The sequence below is a fragment of the Crotalus tigris genome, unplaced genomic scaffold (genome assembly GCF_016545835.1).
Source record: "Crotalus tigris isolate CLP2741 ecotype Arizona unplaced genomic scaffold, ASM1654583v1 scf7180000024363.772921, whole genome shotgun sequence".
Taxonomy (NCBI): domain Eukaryota; kingdom Metazoa; phylum Chordata; class Lepidosauria; order Squamata; family Viperidae; genus Crotalus; species Crotalus tigris.
The window spans coordinates 87,738-105,131 of record NW_024100531.1 but is presented as its reverse complement, the minus strand read 5'-3'; the positions used below and the strand labels follow the sequence as shown (position 1 = coordinate 105,131).

At 42.7% G+C, this 17,394-nt stretch overlaps 1 protein-coding gene across 10 annotated transcripts in view; it reads left to right on the top strand.

Moving 5' to 3' along the window:
• LOC120301006 (teneurin-4-like) overlaps positions 1-17,394 on the top strand; it is a 612,847-nt gene that overhangs the window by 510,788 nt on the left and 84,665 nt on the right. For 5 of the 10 annotated variants that reach the window (XM_039327639.1, XM_039327638.1, XM_039327643.1 and 2 more), the window contains exons 10-11: positions 392-606; positions 2,446-2,656. In XM_039327639.1, the coding sequence (XP_039183573.1) occupies positions 392-606; positions 2,446-2,656 (426 nt within the window). Of the gene's footprint in view, positions 1-388; positions 607-2,445; positions 2,657-17,394 lie in introns of all 10 variants that reach the window. The other 5 variants (XM_039327645.1, XM_039327646.1, XM_039327644.1 and 2 more) reach the window with 1 other exon arrangement.

Here is a 17,394-nt window from a genome sequence, read left to right as displayed (position 1 = left end):
AGAGGTACTTTTCTATTTTTTTTTCTTTCCGAAAAGATATTTTCCTAAATAAAGACACAACAGTAGTAATAATAATAACAATAACAACAACAATCAATTGAAGGTAGCCTTAATATGTATTTCTGCCTACCTTGCTCCTGTAAAAGGACCGTAAAAATGACAGCAGAGGAAAGAAAGATATCTAACAAAATTTATCTAGTATGTAACATTTTAAAAAAATAATTTCAGTAATAATTCCAAAGGAATAGAAGATTGGAAATTGGTGGTTTTACAGTCTCTCAGACTGGGGGGGGGGGAAATGCCTTGATTGTCCAAAGAGGAGATAATTTTTCAATGAAGAGAATCTTCATTTAATCCAAGATTTTGTTTTTATTTTCCTATATCTCAGCAGGAAAGTCCAGTACTTTTTTTCCTGAAGACAGTTTTATAGACACCGGAGAGATTGACGTTGGCAGACGAGTCATGCAGAAAATCCCTCCCAGCCTATTTTGGAGATCTCAGGTGTTCATTGACCATCCTGTACATTTGAAATTTAATGTTTCGTTGGGAAAATCGGCCCTGGTTGGGATTTATGGAAGAAAAGGACTCCCACCTTCGCACACCCAGGTGAGGTGAATTCTGAGGAGATCGGATCGATGCAAATAAAACTAGAAGGATTATTACTTGTGCTTTGAACTTAGTTCGTTTAATTGCATAATAAAGCCCATAATGGTCAGACTGGGATGGGGGACCACAAGGAAATCCCAGGACTCCTTTTATTGTAATGCTAAAGGAACAGAATCTTTCAAGACTGAATGCGCTTCCCCTCTCTTTATGACAGGTAGTTCTCTACTTAACAACCATTCATTGAGTGACCGTTCAAAATTGCAAGGGCGCTGAATAAAATAACTTATGACTGTTTTCATACTTACGACCATTTCAGCATCCCCATGGTCACCTGATCAAAATTCAGATGCTTGGCTACTGACTCATATATATGACGGTTTGCAGTGTCCCGGGGCTCATGTGATCCCCTTTTGCGACCTTCTGACAAAGTGAATGGGGAAGCCAGATTTGCTTAATAACCGTGTTACTAACTTAACAACCGCAGTGATTCACCTAAGAACTGTAGCAAGAAAGGTCGTAAAATGGGGCAAAACCCACTTCACAATGTGTCGCTTAGCAACAGAAACGTTGGGCTCAATTGTGGTCGTAAGCTGAGGACTACTGTATTCTGTTTTCTATTATCTTTTCATAAGATTTAGAGGAAGCTGGGATCCCGTGGTAAATCACCCTAAGGCAAGATTTTAGATCGTTCTGAAGGGATCCTATAGTTTCTCTCATGGCTGTAGAATTTGGTTTTATGCCTTGTGGACCAACTCCCAGAATTCCTCAGCCAGGCACATGTGCCTGCCTGAGGAATTCTGGGAGTTGAAGTTCACAAGTCATAAAAGGGCCAAGTTTGAAGACCCCTGGGTTATCACCACTGAGAAGGCCCCGGTCTTGTCTTCACTCCTCTGCTTCAGATTACGAGGGGAAATAGAACAGGCCATTTTCCAGGCGAGGGTACACCTGTGTTAATCTGAGGGAAATATATATTTTGTAGTTTAGTCTCTAGCTTTTACACAATTACAGGGAGTCCTCGACTTGCGATCAGAAGGGTGCCTACCCATTATGGTTGTAAGTCATGACAGTCGTAAAGCGGGTCAACCAGATGACCTACCTCATTATACGTCCGTGGCAGCCATCATTAAATGAACGGGGGACATTTAATAAAATACAATCATTAAGTGAACACGATGGTCATTAAGTGAATCCATTGTCTGCTATGGGCCGATTTGGTGGGGAAAAAACAGAAGTAAATGCCAAAGGGTTTTTTTTGTGTGTGGCAAAACTATCATAAAAACGCGGTCACATGACCACGAGATGCCACAAATGGTCGTAAATGCGGAGCAGTTGCTGATCACCCCCAAATACGTTCATGTGACCTCAAGGGGGCCCAGCCATCAGAAAGTCAGAACCAGGCCATAGGTAGCCCCAGGATAGTCTATTGTAATTTTGAATGGTCACTAAGAGACCCATTTTACGACTTTTCTTGTCACAGTTGTTAAGTGAATCGCTGCAGTGGTTAAGTTAATAATGTGGTTGTTAAGTGAATCTGGCTTCCCCATTGACTTTGCTTGTCAGAAGATCGCAAAAGGGGATCATGTGACCTTGGACACTGCAACTGTCATAAGTACATGCCAGTTGCCAAGCCTCTGAATTTTGATCACATGACCGCGGGGAGGCTGCAACGGTTGTAAGTGTGAAAAGTGGTCATAAATAACTTTTTTCAGTGCTGTTGTAACTTTGAAGGGTTACTAATTGAATTATTGTAAGTCGAGGACTCTCTGTGACCAGGACCTGAAAGTATAAGGGTAGTCTTCGTTTCAACCCGTGTGTTCTTCCCATTTGTGTATGTTGCAGTTTGACTTTGTCGAGCTGCTGGACGGACGGAGGCTGCTGAGTCAGGAAGCCAGGAGTCTAGAAGGACCACAACGACAACAAAAGGGCTTTGTGCCACCAGCCAGCCATGAGACAGGATTTATCCAGTATTTGGATTCGGGAATGTGGCATCTGGCCTTTTACAACGATGGAAAAGAATCCGAATTGGTCTCCTTTCTCACCACCACTATTGGTAAGGGCATCTAAGTTTTACCAATTAAAAGGGAATATTTGCAGCTCATGGTTGAACTGAGGGGCCCTTGATGCTAGCGACACTGATGATGTTACCTAGCTGGGTAATGAAACGTCTGCCAGAAAACCCACCAAACCCAGAGAGCATCAAGGACCCCACATCTATGTTTTCCAGTTAGCTCAATGAACCAGATCCTGTCTTCCTCCCATGAAAACATCCACACAACTAAAGAGAGCCATAGCTAGTTAACATACAATAACAGGTTGGAAGGGACCTTAGAGGTCTTCTAGTCCAACCCACTGCTCAGGCAGGAGACTCTATAGCAGGGGTGTCAAACTCGCAACGTCACATGACGTGTCGCGACGTATCGCGACTTTTTTTTCCATTGCCAGCAATGGGGTGGGCATGGTTTTGGCATGACACATCCGGCCACGTGCCGGCAGTTTGACACCCCTGATCTATAGCACTTCAGAGAAAATGGCTGTCCAGTCTCTTCTTGAAAACCTCCAGTGATGGAACACCCACAGGCTCTGGAGGCAAGCTGATTAATTGTTGTTATTGTCTCCTTAGTTCCAGATTGCTTCTCTCCTTGATGAGTTTCCATCCGTTGCTTCTTGTTCTGCCTTCAGGTGCTTTGGTTGATTCCCCCCCCCTTTGCGGCAGCCCCTTAGATATTGGAACACTGCTATCATTCATCCCAAGCCCATCTCTTCATTAGACTAGACATACCTAGTTCATACAACATAATATACAACATGAACATTGTTGTTGTGGTTGTTGTTAGTTGCGAAGTCATGTCCAACCCATCGCGACCCCATGGACAATGTTCCTCCAGGCCTTCCTGTCCTCTACCATCTTCTGGAGTCCATTTAAGCTCACCCCTACTGCTTCAGGGACTCCATCCAGCCATCTCATTCTCTGTCGTCCCCTTCTTCTCTTGCCCTCCATCTTTCCCAGCATTAGGCCCTTCTCCAGTGAGTCCTTCCTTCTCATTAGGTGGCCAAAGTATTTGAGTTTCAACTTCAGGATCTGGCCTTCTAAAGAGCAGTCGGGGTTGATCTCCTCTAGGACTGACCGGTTTGATTGTTTTGCAGTCCAGGGGACTCGCAGGAGTCTTCTCCAGCACCATAGTTCAAAGGCCTCAATTCTTTTGGCGCTCAGCCTTTCTTATGGTCCAACTTTCACAGCCATACATTGCAACTGGGGAAATTATGGCCTTGACTACATGCATTTTTGTTGGCAGGGTGATGTCTCTGCTTTTTAGTATGCTGTCTAGATTTGCCATAGCTTTCCTCCCCAGGAGCAAGCATTCATGATAATAATCTAGTTCATACAAGATGATAGGACAAAAAGCTAGCTTTCCATAACAAGCCTATCCAACTACATTATATAATACATGATTTTGTAAACTTGTCCACTTCCAAATGGGTGGACTTCAAGTTCCAGAATTCCACCACTTGATAAAGAATTCTGGGAATTGAAGTCCACAAACCTGAAGTTGCCAGAGTTAGAAAACATAAGAATATCATTTTGCAGTAAACCAACTTAAGTTTATTGAGTTGGTTTTGGGTAAAATATTTTTTTGTTTACTCTTTTTGATAGGCTATTCTACTAGCACACTTAAGGTAAATAATGTCATAACATGGTTTGGGTGCTGCAGCAAAAGAAGCACAAACGTGATCTTGTGGGGATGAAAAGGAGTGGTTTAATGTAATATTTAATACCGAATAATATGGGCTATATTTTCAAAATGGCTTCTTCTCCGGACCGTCCTTCTCTTCCCAATAAATCTAGCCATGCCATACATTTTTCAGTTTGAAGGGTTAAGGTTGCAATTGTGGATTGACCACATACTGTCCTTGGAATGGATGGTCTCCTTTTGGCTATCCAGGAATTCACACTTAATCCAAGAATTTTTTAGAGTTACAATAGGACATGGTTTGGCCAGCAGACTCAGTGGTCAGTTTTCTTTTTCACTCGATGGAAACCTGAATATGTTGTTATTTGAAGACCCCCTCATTTGATTCTTGGGTTCATTTCGATGTGGTTTGTTTCTTTTAAAACCATGGTGGCGCAGTGGTTAGAATGCAGTACTGCAGGCTATTTCTGCTGACTGCCGGCTGCCAGCTGCCAGCAGTTTGGTAGTTCAAGTCTCACCGGGTCAAGATTGACTCCATCCTTCCGGGGTTGGTAAAATGAGTACCCACATAGGTTAACCCCATCTGCAGCTGCTTTATATTTCAAGACAACTATATTTAATCTTTGCTAATCCACTTCAGACTCTTCTATAAAAATATACATATACCGTGTTCCCAACCACAAGGATTGTTTAATGGTCTAATTTATTTATTTTTCCCCCCCTGGACTGCACAATGACACTTCGTTGTGGGGACCGACATTTCTCCTTCTTCCCCAAGCAGCTGTAGTGTTGAGTCTCTGCTGTATTCAATAACTACCTGAGAGCCATTGGCTGTAATTTGTCTTGGTAGGTTAATTAAAAGTCTAGGTCTGATTAAAGCAAAGTCATTAAGGGATGCAATATAGCATTTATTTATTCATTTATTACTTACCTTGAGAGTTTATTTAATCTCTGGTTGAAATGCAGGGGTAGTATAGGACAGGGGTAGGCAACCTTGGCTCTTTAATGACACATAGACTTCAACTCCCAGAATTCCTGAGCCAGCATGGGGGAACTATGGCCCCTTCATGACTTGTGCACTTCAACTCCCAGAATTCCTGAGCCAACATGGGGGAACTATGGCCCCTTCATGACTTGTGGACTTCAACTCCCAGAATTCCTGAGCCAGCATGCCTGGGAACTATGGCCCCTTCATGACTTGCGGACTTCAACTCCCAGAATTCCTGAACCAGCATGGCTCAGCTTGGAAAACTCTCCCTTTCCCTCAGCATGGCTGACTCAGGAATTTGGGGAATTGAAGTCCACGAGTCATAAAAGAGCCAAGGTTGCTTACCCCTGGTATAGGTGGTCCTTGACTTACCGACATTTGTTTAGAGACAAAAGTGACTTCTGACCATTTTTCACACTTATGACCGTTGCAGCATCTCCATCGTCATGTGATCAGAATTCGGATGCTTGTTAACTAATTCACATTTATGACAGTTGTGACGTTCTGGGGTTGTCTGAACTGAAGGGGAATCCAGATTCACTTAACTACCATGTTCCTAACTTAACGACTGCAGCGATTCACCTAACGACTGTGGCAAGGACAGTCGTAAAATGGGGCAAAACTCACTTAACAGCTGTCCTGATTAGCAACGGAAATTTGGGGTTCAGTTGTGGTCGTAAATCAAGGAGTACCTATTTTCATGGAAAAAACCTAATGGAAAAGACAAGAGACAGCAACACAAAACAATAATTCTTATTTTAAGATTCAGAGGTTTATTTTTCTAATAATTTGGAACATAGCAAGCGTAATAATACAACATCACTTACATTAATAACCCATTGCAATGAGGACCACATGGCATAGCAGATTCCAAAAGGACAGCTATAGACCAAAGGCAAATCAATCAGGTCCAGTCCCAACCCTTTATATCCTTTCTCGTTCTAAGACTGTAGTCAGATGGTCTGCTGATTTTTCCTGACTTTCTACCGACTTCCTGCTGACCTTCTACTGAACATAACTTTCCAGTTGCCTCATGAAAAAGCATCTTTGGGATAACTATGACTTGGATGATTGAGAAACTCCATAGATCAGTGGTGGTGAACCTATGTAGTCTGAAAGTCACTTTTCAGATTTAAGGAAGAATCTCTGGTTCTTAATTCTGTGGTATTCTCTTTCCTTGTAATGAATTCCTCTTTAATCTCCCTTAATTCCTCTTCTGGTATGTTTTGGTTTGTAGAATAAACAGTTGTAGTCTGAAAGTCAGTTTGAATGTTTGGGGTAGAATTAACTCTTCGTTCTGTAACAATCCCTTTCCTTATAGCATGTATTTCTTCAGAAACCTCATAGATTTTTTCCAGCATAAGCTTACAGTTTAAGTGAGGGTAGGGTTTCTCCATTTTTAAAGTAATCAAAGGAAGTCCTTTCTTTATTATCATTATTTTTTTAATGAGGGCTGTAATTAAACAGTGTCCACCCCCTCAGTTCCCACAGCTGCACCAGCTTATCTTTTCCAGGAATAATCTGAAGGTCAAATCTTTCTCTTCAAAGAATAGTTGCAATATTAACTTTTCACCACTAGATGTCCTCAGTAAATAGAAAGTCTTTTCCAGACACTATTTTTTTGTCCTTTTTTCTATTTTTTAAAGCAGGAGTTCTAAACCTTGACAACTTAAGACTTGTGGACTTGTTGAAGTCCACAAGTCTTAAAGTTGCCAAGGTTGAGAAGCCCTGTTTTAAAGGAAGGAGTAGGGGAAAAAATAATCTTCCAATATTAGCTACTTACACAATTCGAAACAGCATTTTTTCCTGTATCCCAAAATAACTAAAAATAGAGTGTAGCCTTTAAAAAATTCTTTGTTCTCAACGCCTTTCTTCCCATGCACACAGAAGCTGCCTTTTCCAAATGGGGAAATAATTCCAACCAAGTTTTTTCAGGGAAAAAAAAAACCAAGTGGGGGAAAGAGAGGGGCAAAAAGAGTCTCACCCGGATCCTCCGTGGTGGGTCTAAGATAGCTTAGCTGTAATTATGACTTCGGCTGGTGCAGCAGGGTAATCAGCCATCTTGCAGGATGATTGTTACTCCGTCGGCCCTAAGGAAATAGCTGGGGCCGCGGGAGAAGCTGCCGCTCTCCCGCAGTCACCAGCAAGCCTCCTTCTCGGTGATCGCCCCTCCAGGGCGACTTTTGACCCACTAGGGCAGTGGTTCTCAACCTGTGGGTCAGGACCCCATTTGGGGTCAAATGACCATTTCATGGGGGTCGCCAAACAACGCAGTCCGCCATTTTTCCCCCTTTTCCTTAGCTGTGCTACTCCCTTTTATTCTATTGGCTTTTGAAAGCCAATAGAATAGACTCTCTTGAATAGAGTCTAATTCTATTGGCTTTCAAAAGCTAATAGGAATTGTCCAGGCTGTCTCTGCCCTGCTGAGCCTGCCAAAAGTCCCATTCTGCAAACGGTGCTGCACCAGTTGAGTAGTCCTCGACTTACGACCGGTTGAGTAGTCCTCGACTTACGACTGGTTGGGGGTCGTGGCTTTAAAAAGGTTGAGAACCACTGCACTAGGGGGTCTACCGACGCAGAAAACCCGGCCAGATTGGAGATGAGTCCCTAGACACGACCGGTGTCGCCGTGTACCGGAACCGGAAGTCGATTTTCTTGTTTTTCAAAGAGCTGAAAAAGTTTCTTGGATGAGAAGTGAAACATCTTCAAAGAAAAACAAGAAAGTCCAGTTGCCTCATGAAAAAGCATCTTTGGGATACCTGGAAATAGTTGAAGTTAGAGATTCCTATTTTGAAGCCGTGAGTGTTGTTCCATGCTGAACAATAACATAAAAATGTACAATTTGGATTATCTTTAAGTCGTGTGTGAAACCACCTTTGAGTGTTTGTGCATCATTTAAATCAATATTTCTCAACTTTAAGATGGGCGGACTTCAATTCCCAGACATCCTTAGCCAACCTTGCCAAGGTTGAGAAACTCTGATTTGAACCATTGTATCTTGTTGAAGAAACATGAGTTTAAAAAGCAGGGTAGCAGAATGTATGAATTGAGCTACATCAGGGGTAGTCAACCTTGGCTCTTTTATGACTCGTGGACTTCAACTCCCAGAATTCCACAGCTGGCTCAGGAATTCTGGGAGTTGAAGTCCACGAGTCATAAAAGAGCCAAGGTTGACTACCCCTGAGCTACATTCTCACCCAGAACACTGGAATTCAACAATTTGGAGCAGTGTTTCTCCACCTTGTTGACGCTAAGAAATGTGGACTTCAACTCCCAGAATTCCCCAGCCAGAGTGCTTAAACATCTTAAAAGGTCCAAGACTATTTCATAAACCTTTCACATCAGCACCCCTCTACAGGTAGTCCTCAACTTATAACAGTTCATTTAGTGACCATTCAAACTTACAACGGCACTGGAAAAAGTGACTTAAAAGTCACGACCATTTTTCACACTTATGACCAGTATCCCCGTGGTTATGTGATTTACATTTGGGTGCTTGACCACTGGTTCACATTTATGACAGTTGCAGGGTGCTGGGATCATACGATCCCCTTTTACAACCTCAGTTGTGGTCATAAGTCAAGGGCTATCTGTACTCTTGAGTCTTGATGGATCTCTCTAACAAATTTCCTGACAGTTAGGACAATTAACCAGTGGAACCAGTTGCCTCCAGAAGTTGTGAATGCTCCAACACTGGAAGTTTTTAAGAGGAGACTGGACAGCCATTTGTCTGAAATGGTATAGGGTTTCCTGCCTGAGCAGGGGGTTGGACTAGATGACCTCCAAGGTCCTTTCCAACTCTGTTATTGTATAGTCCTTGACTTAATTAACCAGTGGAACAGCTTGCCTTCAGAAATTGTGGGCACTCCATCCCTAGAGGCTTTTAAGAAGAGACTAGACAGTCACTTATCTGAAAGGGTATAGGTTCTCCTCCTTAAGCAGGGGGCTGGACTAGAAGACCTCTAAGGTCCCTTCCAGATTCTATTCTATTCTATTCTATTCTATTCTATTCTATTCTATTCTATTCTATTCTATTCTATTCAAAGTCACTAATAAAGAGAGTTTCTTTCTCCAAAGAACAAAACTGAGAACATCTGTTTCTTCAAAGTTACCTCTCTTGAACTTCTTGACACCTGAAAATTTACAGTGGGCCATATAACCATTTTTGGCCAAGCCATTACAAAATGGCTAATACACACACTTGGCAGCAAACACAGGGAGGAAGCAATAGAGTAATGGCTTCTCCTTGTAATAAGTCCCTTCCATTCCCTGTCCTTACAAATTATAGCAAGGGAAGACCAAGGTCTGTCTCCCTCCCTCCCTCCCTCCCCCCCCCTCTCTCTCTCTCTCTCTCTGTGTGTGTGTGTGTGTGTGTGTGTAATGAATTAGCTTCCTTGCAAATGACTTTGGCAGCATTTTTCTAACACAGATGCTCTTCTCTAAATTGCCTGGTGGATTCACCTCTGCCAGATTACAGTGATTTATTTATTTGGGACAATCTGGTCTTGAGTGGAACAAAACAGCAGGCCAAAGGAGAGCTGAAATCAGAGTATCTGGGCCAAAAACCTCTTCAGAGATGCCAGGAAAGTAGCTGAGCTTCTAGAGATCTTTTCAGCAGTTCTTGATGTCAGTCTTGAAGAGCCAAGAAGCTCAAAGTGGACCCACACACACAAAAAATAAATAAATGAATAAATAAATATATGAATTACTTCAAGCTAAATATATCTGTAAGGAAGGTGGAGGTTGAACTAGTAGGAGTTTAGAATAGCTGCCCATCTTTCCCGCAACAAAAAATTCTAATAATAATAATAAAAATTGGAAGGGACCTTGGAGGTCATCCAGTCCAACCCCCAGCTCAGGCAGGAAACCCTATACCAGTGGTGGCAAACCTATGGCACGGGTTCAATCAATCAGTCAATTTCAACTTCTTGCGGGAAAAAAAAAAGATCTTGCAAAGTTGGAATTGATTGATTGAACTTTTTAGTCCCACCCAGTCTGCCGTTACCACCATGGCCATGCGCACCCAATTGGCCACACCCAGCCAATGGCCACACCCAGCCAATGGGCCACACCCACCTGGTACCCAACAATGCATAAATGGTTTTGGGTTGCAGTTTGGGCACTCGGTCTCTAAAAGGTTTGCCATCACTGCCCTATACCATGTTGGACAAATGGCTGTCCAGTCTCTTCTTAAAAACTTCCAGTGTTGGAGCATTCACCACTTCTGGAGGCAGGTTGTTCCACTGGTTAATTGTTTTCACTGTTAGGAAATTTCTCCTTAGTTCCAGGTTGCTTCTCTCCTGGATTAATTTCCATCTGTTGCTTCTTGTTCTGCCTTCGGGCGCTTTGGAAAATAGCTTGACTCCCTCTTCTTTGGGGCAGCCCCTGAGAGATTGGAACACTGCTATCATGTCCCCCCTCGTCCTTCTCTTCATTAAACTAGACAAACCCAATTCCAGCAGCCGTTCCTTGTATGTTTTAGCCTCCAGTCCCCTGATCATTTTTGTTGCTCTTCTCTGCACTCTTTCCAGAGTCTCAACATCTTTTTTACATCGCGGTGACCAAAACTGGATGCAGGATTCCAAGTGTGGCCTTACCAAGGCCTTGTAAAGTGGTATTAACACTTCACGTGATCTTGATTCTGTCCCTCTGTTAATGCAATTAACATTATTGTAAGTCACTTTTTTCACACATAGCAGTCGCTAAACAAATGATTGTGAGTCAAGAACATTACAACCAGGGCCCCAAATTTCCCTTGGTAACAAGGAAGCCGCGCCTGTTAATATATAAATACTGCTTCCCCCCCCCCTTCAGACTCTGGCCTCCCCCCAAACGAACAGGATACCCTTTCTTCTTTTAGCCTCTGTCAATCACAGCCGGTCAATTCTCCCCATCTTTTCACTTAGGTAACTTCACTTGACAAAAGGCTCATTGACTGACATAATTATTTTCCCTTCAGGGTCAGAAAAAGGTTTACCTTATTTTAAACTTCATTTTGGAAGGGCAACCGCTGCTCAACTTTTCCCAAAGCCCCAAAAGTCCACATTTTTCCTGACAAGGCCTCCAGTGTTATCCAAACTTTTTCTAAAGACATTTCGGCTCATGGAAACCTCAAGAAACCTCAATCCGGGAAGGTTTTATAGTCAGTCTCTCTCTCTCTCCCTCCCTCCCTCTCTCTCTCTCTCTCTCTCTCTCTCCCTCCCTCTCTCTCTCCCTCCCTCTCCCTCCCTCCCTCTTTCTCTTTGTCTTTCTCTTTCTATCTCTCTTTTTCTCTGTCTGTCTATGTCTCTCTCCATCTATGTCTCTTTCTTTTTCTTTGTTTCTCCATCTCTCTCTCTTTATCTATTTCTCTTTCTCTGTCTGTTGCTCTCTTTCTCTCTCTCTTTCTCTCTCTCTGTTTCTGTCTCTGTCTCTTTCTCTGTCTGTTTCTGTGTGTGTGTTTCTCTCTCTCTCCCTCTCCCTCTCCCTCTTTCTCTTTCTCTTTCTCTCTCTCTTTTTCCCTGTCTGTCTATGTCTCTCTCTCTCCATCAATGTCTCTTTCTTTTTCTTTGTTTCTCCATCTCTCTGTCTCTTTATCTATTTCTCTTTCTGTCTCTCTCCATCTATGTCTCTTTTTCTCTGTTTCTCCATATCTCTCTCTTTATCTGTTTCTCTTTCTCTGTCTGTTGCTCTCTTTCTCTCTCTCTGTCTCTTTCTCTCTCTTTCTCTGTTTCTGTGTGTGTTTCTCTCTCTCTCTCTCTCTCTCATTTTATTTTTAAGACAGAGCGTTCTTTATTGAATATACAATGTTTTTTGGGATAATCTGCACATGGCATGCTTCGTTCCTGTTTCACGTTATAGAGACATTTTAACTTCTATTTCGATATGAGCAAAACAGTGGGAGGTAGACAATGAGACGGGCAGGTCCATCTCCTGTATTTCTATATTTGGGCGTCTAAACATACATGGCTTCCAAAGAGCACAGCTTGAAAAGCCTTAAATTTGTTCCGGCAAAAGCAGCAGGGAATCAAGGTGTGAAAAATTATTATTATTATTATTATTGATGATGATGATGTTGGAAGGGACCTTGGAGGTCATCTAGTCCAGGGGTCTACAACCTTGGCAGCTTTAAGACTTGTGGACTTCAATTCCCAGCTTTGCTGGCTGAGGAATTCTGGGAGTTGAAGTCCACAAGTCTTAAAGTTGCCAAGGTTGACGACTCCTGATTTACTCCAACTATTGGCTGTGTTGAGTTGTCCTGCAACAACCTGGCAGTGAGTTGGCAGACGTGACTTGGCTGTGGTGGGCTGCCCACACCGAGTTGTCCTAGATCCCCCCCCCCCAAGTTATGGCTGCTCCATCACTGGAGGTTTTCAAGAAGAGATTGGACAACCCTTTGACTAGGATAGTGTAAGGTCTCCTGCCTTGGGCAGGGGGTTGGACTAGAAGACCTCCAAGGTCCCTTCCAGCCTTGCTATCCTATGTTGTTGTTGTTGGTTGCAAAGTCATGTCCAACCCATCGTGACCCCATGGGGACAACTTTCTTCCAGGCCTTCCTGTCCTCTATCATCTTCTGGAGTCCATTTAAGCTCACGCCTACTGCTTCAGGGACTCCATCCAGCCACCTCATTCTCTGTCGTCCTCTTCTTCTCTTGCCCTCCATCTTTCCCAGCATCAGGCTCTTCTCCAGGGAGTCCTTCCTTCTCATTAGGTGGCCAAAGTACTTGAGTTTCAACTTCAGGATCTGGCCTTCTAAAGAGCAGTCGGGAGAAGACTCCTGCGAGTCCCCTGGATTGCAAGGCGATCAAACTGGTCAGTCCTAGAGGAGATCAACCCTGACTGCTCTTTAGAAGGCCAGATCCTGAAGTTGAAACTCAAGTACTTTGGCCACCTAATGAGAAGAAAGGACTCACTGGAGAAGAGCCTGATGCTGGGAAAGATGGAGGGCAAGAGAAGAAGGGGACGACAGAGAATGAGGTGGCTGGATGGAGTCACTGAAGCAGTAGGTGTGAGTTTAAAGGGACTCCAGAAGTTGTGCATGGGGTCGCAATGGGTCGGACACAACTTCGCAACTAACAACAACAAATATTATTGAATTATCGATTAACTCAGCTGCCACGTTGCTTTTTAAATGTTTAAATGTAAAATTAGAAAATCAATAAAATTTTCTTTAAAAAAAATAAAAAGAAATAGGAATTCAGGGGAAAAAAATCTGATTTGCAGGCTCCCCTACCCAGCATGAATTTACACTCTGCTTTCCAGATTTGGCTCATTCTTTATTCCCCATAATCTTTTGATCCAAATTCTGCGGTTCTTCTGCGAGACTCTTAACCAACTAATCTCCTTGGAGATTTTGCATTTATTCTCACAGCCTTTCCCTTTATATAGGGGACAATCACGTCGTTCTTCCATGCATCAGACCTCTCCATGGCCCATCTACTCATATTTTAACGTTTCTCCAGTTACGCGGTTCAAAATTCTCACACAATATTGAGAGCTCCCTATTCATCGTTGTTTTTCTTGGCCGCTGCCTTTTGTGGCCTTCGTTTTATTTCATCGCTTTTTATTTTTAATTCCACTCCATTTGAGTCTTCTCTGCTCTCTTTCCAAAGAATTTTTTATTATTATTATTTCCATCAAAATTCATGCCGTATTTTCAACTCCGCTTTCAGTCTTAACCCTTCTTCGCTCTCTTGCATTGCATTGTTTGCAAACTTATTCCTGTGCATTATACAATAGATTTCTTTTCTTCTTTTTGTGCAGCAATTCTTTTCCCATATGTATTTCTTCTCGTCTACAGCTTCTTTTACTTTCGTATACTGCCAGATATGTTTTTTTATGCTTTCCATTCAACATAATTCTCCAAAGTTCCGTGGTGTTCCGTAACCTTTTCATTCCTTTTCAAGCGCTTCCAATTTATTATCGAATATTTTTTTCATATGGAAAGGTAGGATATGAGTAAAATAAATAACACTCTTCTTCTGCCAATTGGTATGTGAACAGGTATCACCTGAGCATTGGTTGATAACCAAGCTGGAAAAAACATGTGGTTCATCTGAAATTTGGTGGTTGCATTTACAGCCAAGGATCTAAGCCTCCATTTTCTAAAGCTCTCCCTTCTCCTTCCACCTCTTAAATCCACTATAGATTTATCTTCTTCTTCCTTTCTTTTCTTAACATGAAATTTATTCTTTGCTACATAGCAGTAAGTATATAACTCATAGGAGTAACTGTGAGAGGGATCTCGGAGTCCTAGTGGACCACCACTTAAATCGGACCCAGCCGTGTGCTGCAGCTGCCAAAAAAGCTAACACAATCCTAGGCTGCGTTAACAGAGGGATAGAATCAAGATCACGTGAAGTGTTAATACCACTTTACAATGCCTTGGTAAGGCCACACTTGGAATACTGCATCCAGTTTTGGTCACTGCGATGTAAAAAAGATGTTGAGACACTACAGAGAAGAGCAACAAAGATGATTAGGGGCCCGGAGACTAAAACATACGAAGAACAGTTGCAGGAATTGGGAATGTCTAGGTTAACAAAGAAAATTTTACCAAAAAACAACTTGGCAAACTTGGTTTCCTGCAAAACGTTATTCCATGTTTTTAAGAAGAGACCAGACAGTCACTAGCTGAAATGATATAGGTTCTCCTGCTTGAGCAGGAGGCTGGACTAGAAGACCTCCAAGATCCCTTCCAGCTCTATTCTGTTCTGTTCTGTTCTGTTCTGTTCTATTCTATTCTATATTCTATTCTATTCTACTCTACTCTACTCTACTCTACTCTCTGAAATGGTATAGGTTCTCCTGCTTGAGCCAGGGGCTGGACTAGAAGACCTCCAAGGTCCCTTCCAGCTCTATTCTATTCTATTCTATTCTATTCTATTCTATTCTATTCTATTCTATATTCTATTCTATATTCTATTCTATATTCTGTTCTGTTCTATTCTAGTCTCAGAATTCTCATCACTAGCTAGGCTGGCTGTGGAATTCTGGAACTTGAAGTCCACATATCTAGAAATGGGTAACTTTAAGAAATCATGCATTTGTTTATAATATAATTGAGTAGCCTGAGGTTTATCTTGTTGTGGAAAGCTAGCCTTTTGTCCTTTTATGTTATATGAACTAGACCAGGGGTAGGCAACCTTGGCTCTTTTATGATTTGTGGACTTCAACTCCTGGCTCAGGAATTCTGGAAGTTGAAGTCATAAAAGAGCCAAGGTTGCCTACCCCTGAACTAGACTATTATTATGAACTATGTATATTGTATGAACTACGTTTGTGCTGTATGTTGTATTTTATGAACTAGGCATGTCTAATAAAGAAGAGGATGAGGGGGGACATGATAGCAGCCTTCCAATATCTCAGGGGATGCCACAAAGAAGAGGGAGTCAAGTTGTTCTCCAAAGCCCCTGGAGGCAGGACAAGAAGCAACTAATCAAGGAGAGAAGTAACCTAGAACTAAGGAGGAATATCCTGAAAATTAGAACAATTAATCAGTGGAACAACTTGCCTCCAGAAATTGTGGGTGCTCCATCACTGGAGGCTTTTAAAGAGAGATTGGACAACCATTTGTCTGAAATGGTGTGGGGTCTCCTGCTTGAGCAGGGGGCTGGACTAGAAGACCTCCAAGGTCCCTTCCAACTCTGTTATTCTACGTGTCTGGAGAATTACGAATGATGCATACTGGGTAGAGGCTTTAAAATATACAACTTTTAATATACTTTTTCATTATCACAGCTTCTAACAAATACGACACAAGGATTGCTAGAGAGAGGGAGAGAGAGGGAGGGAGGGAGAGAGAGAGAGAGGGAGAGAGAGGGAGGGAGGGAGGGAGGGAGAGAGAGAGAGAGAGAGACCCTTAGTAATTAAGAATAATGCTACCCAGTAGATAAATAATGAAGAAATTCTGCAACAATCCCTCTTCCCCTAACCAATCCAGCCAGCTGGTGGATAGATAATTACTCTGAAATGAGGGAAAAGAGGAAAGATCTATTGGGAATCCAGCCAATTGGTCCATCTCTTTAACATGTATAATTGTAATTATATTTTTTTTTAGTCCAAAGAAAAAGTAATTCATATAGGTAATTGCAGGTCAGACCAAGAGAGCTTGGAAAAGCTTGTTGAAGTAACATCAGGATTAGGGAGGCCTGGGGTGTCAAATAGCATGATTGTGCTATTCTAAGGTTATTTTTTTGTAGAAAAGGAGATGATTGTATTAAAAGTAGACAGCCATGCATCTCTGAAGCAAGGCCAGCTATACTGGGGGTACCTGGCTGTCAGCTGAGTATTTGGAAGAACTCTTCCTGTTTATGACAGTTTGCATTTACGTGCAAACAGATGGTTGAGGGTACTTGAAGAAAGCTAGGACATGAGATGAATCCTTGACATGTCTAGTTTAAAAGCTTCTTGGCTTGAAGGGTTAAGCATAGCAAAGGCCAGGTTAAGCGTGTTATAGTTTTTCCGTAAGTAGGTTCCAGAAGAAAATACTCAGCATGGAGACCATTGCAGTCTCATCAAACTGTTCTGTCCCAGCCTACGTGAATCCTTGTTATGCTCACAAAGGGAAGAAACAGGCAGAAACCGGAAGAAAAAAACAACCCTTTTATTCCCACAGACCTGAATCAATGTCCAAGGGAAGCAAACACAGTCCGCAGAAACTCGATCCTCAACACGAACGGTTGCCTTTGGCGACCAGCACCTCCCACACCTTCCCTTTTATTATGCAGCCAAGGCGTGGCTTCCTAATGCCTTCTCCTTTGCCTTTGGAGCCGCCCCATTGCATTCCTCTGTCCTACTCGCTTCTCTTGCCTGTGCATTCGTGCATCCGGGATTTGTCCCAGCTGTTCTTCATCACTGTCCAACTCAGGCTCCTGTGTCTCAGCCTGAGCGCAAGTAGAGGGGCCAGGCTCCTCGTCCGACTGTAAGTCTTGGAGCTCCTCAGAGCCTTCCTCTGACTCTGATGTCAGTCCAGGCCCATCCTCCTCCTCCTCTGATTCCTCAGACTCACTGGCTGCTGGGTCCACTGGCTGGCGAGGAATCACAACACAAACAATGGCCAGGACAGGAGACAGTCAACAGTGGTGATGAAGGAAGCTTCTAAGATGTCAGCTTTAGGAATTCTGAGCTACT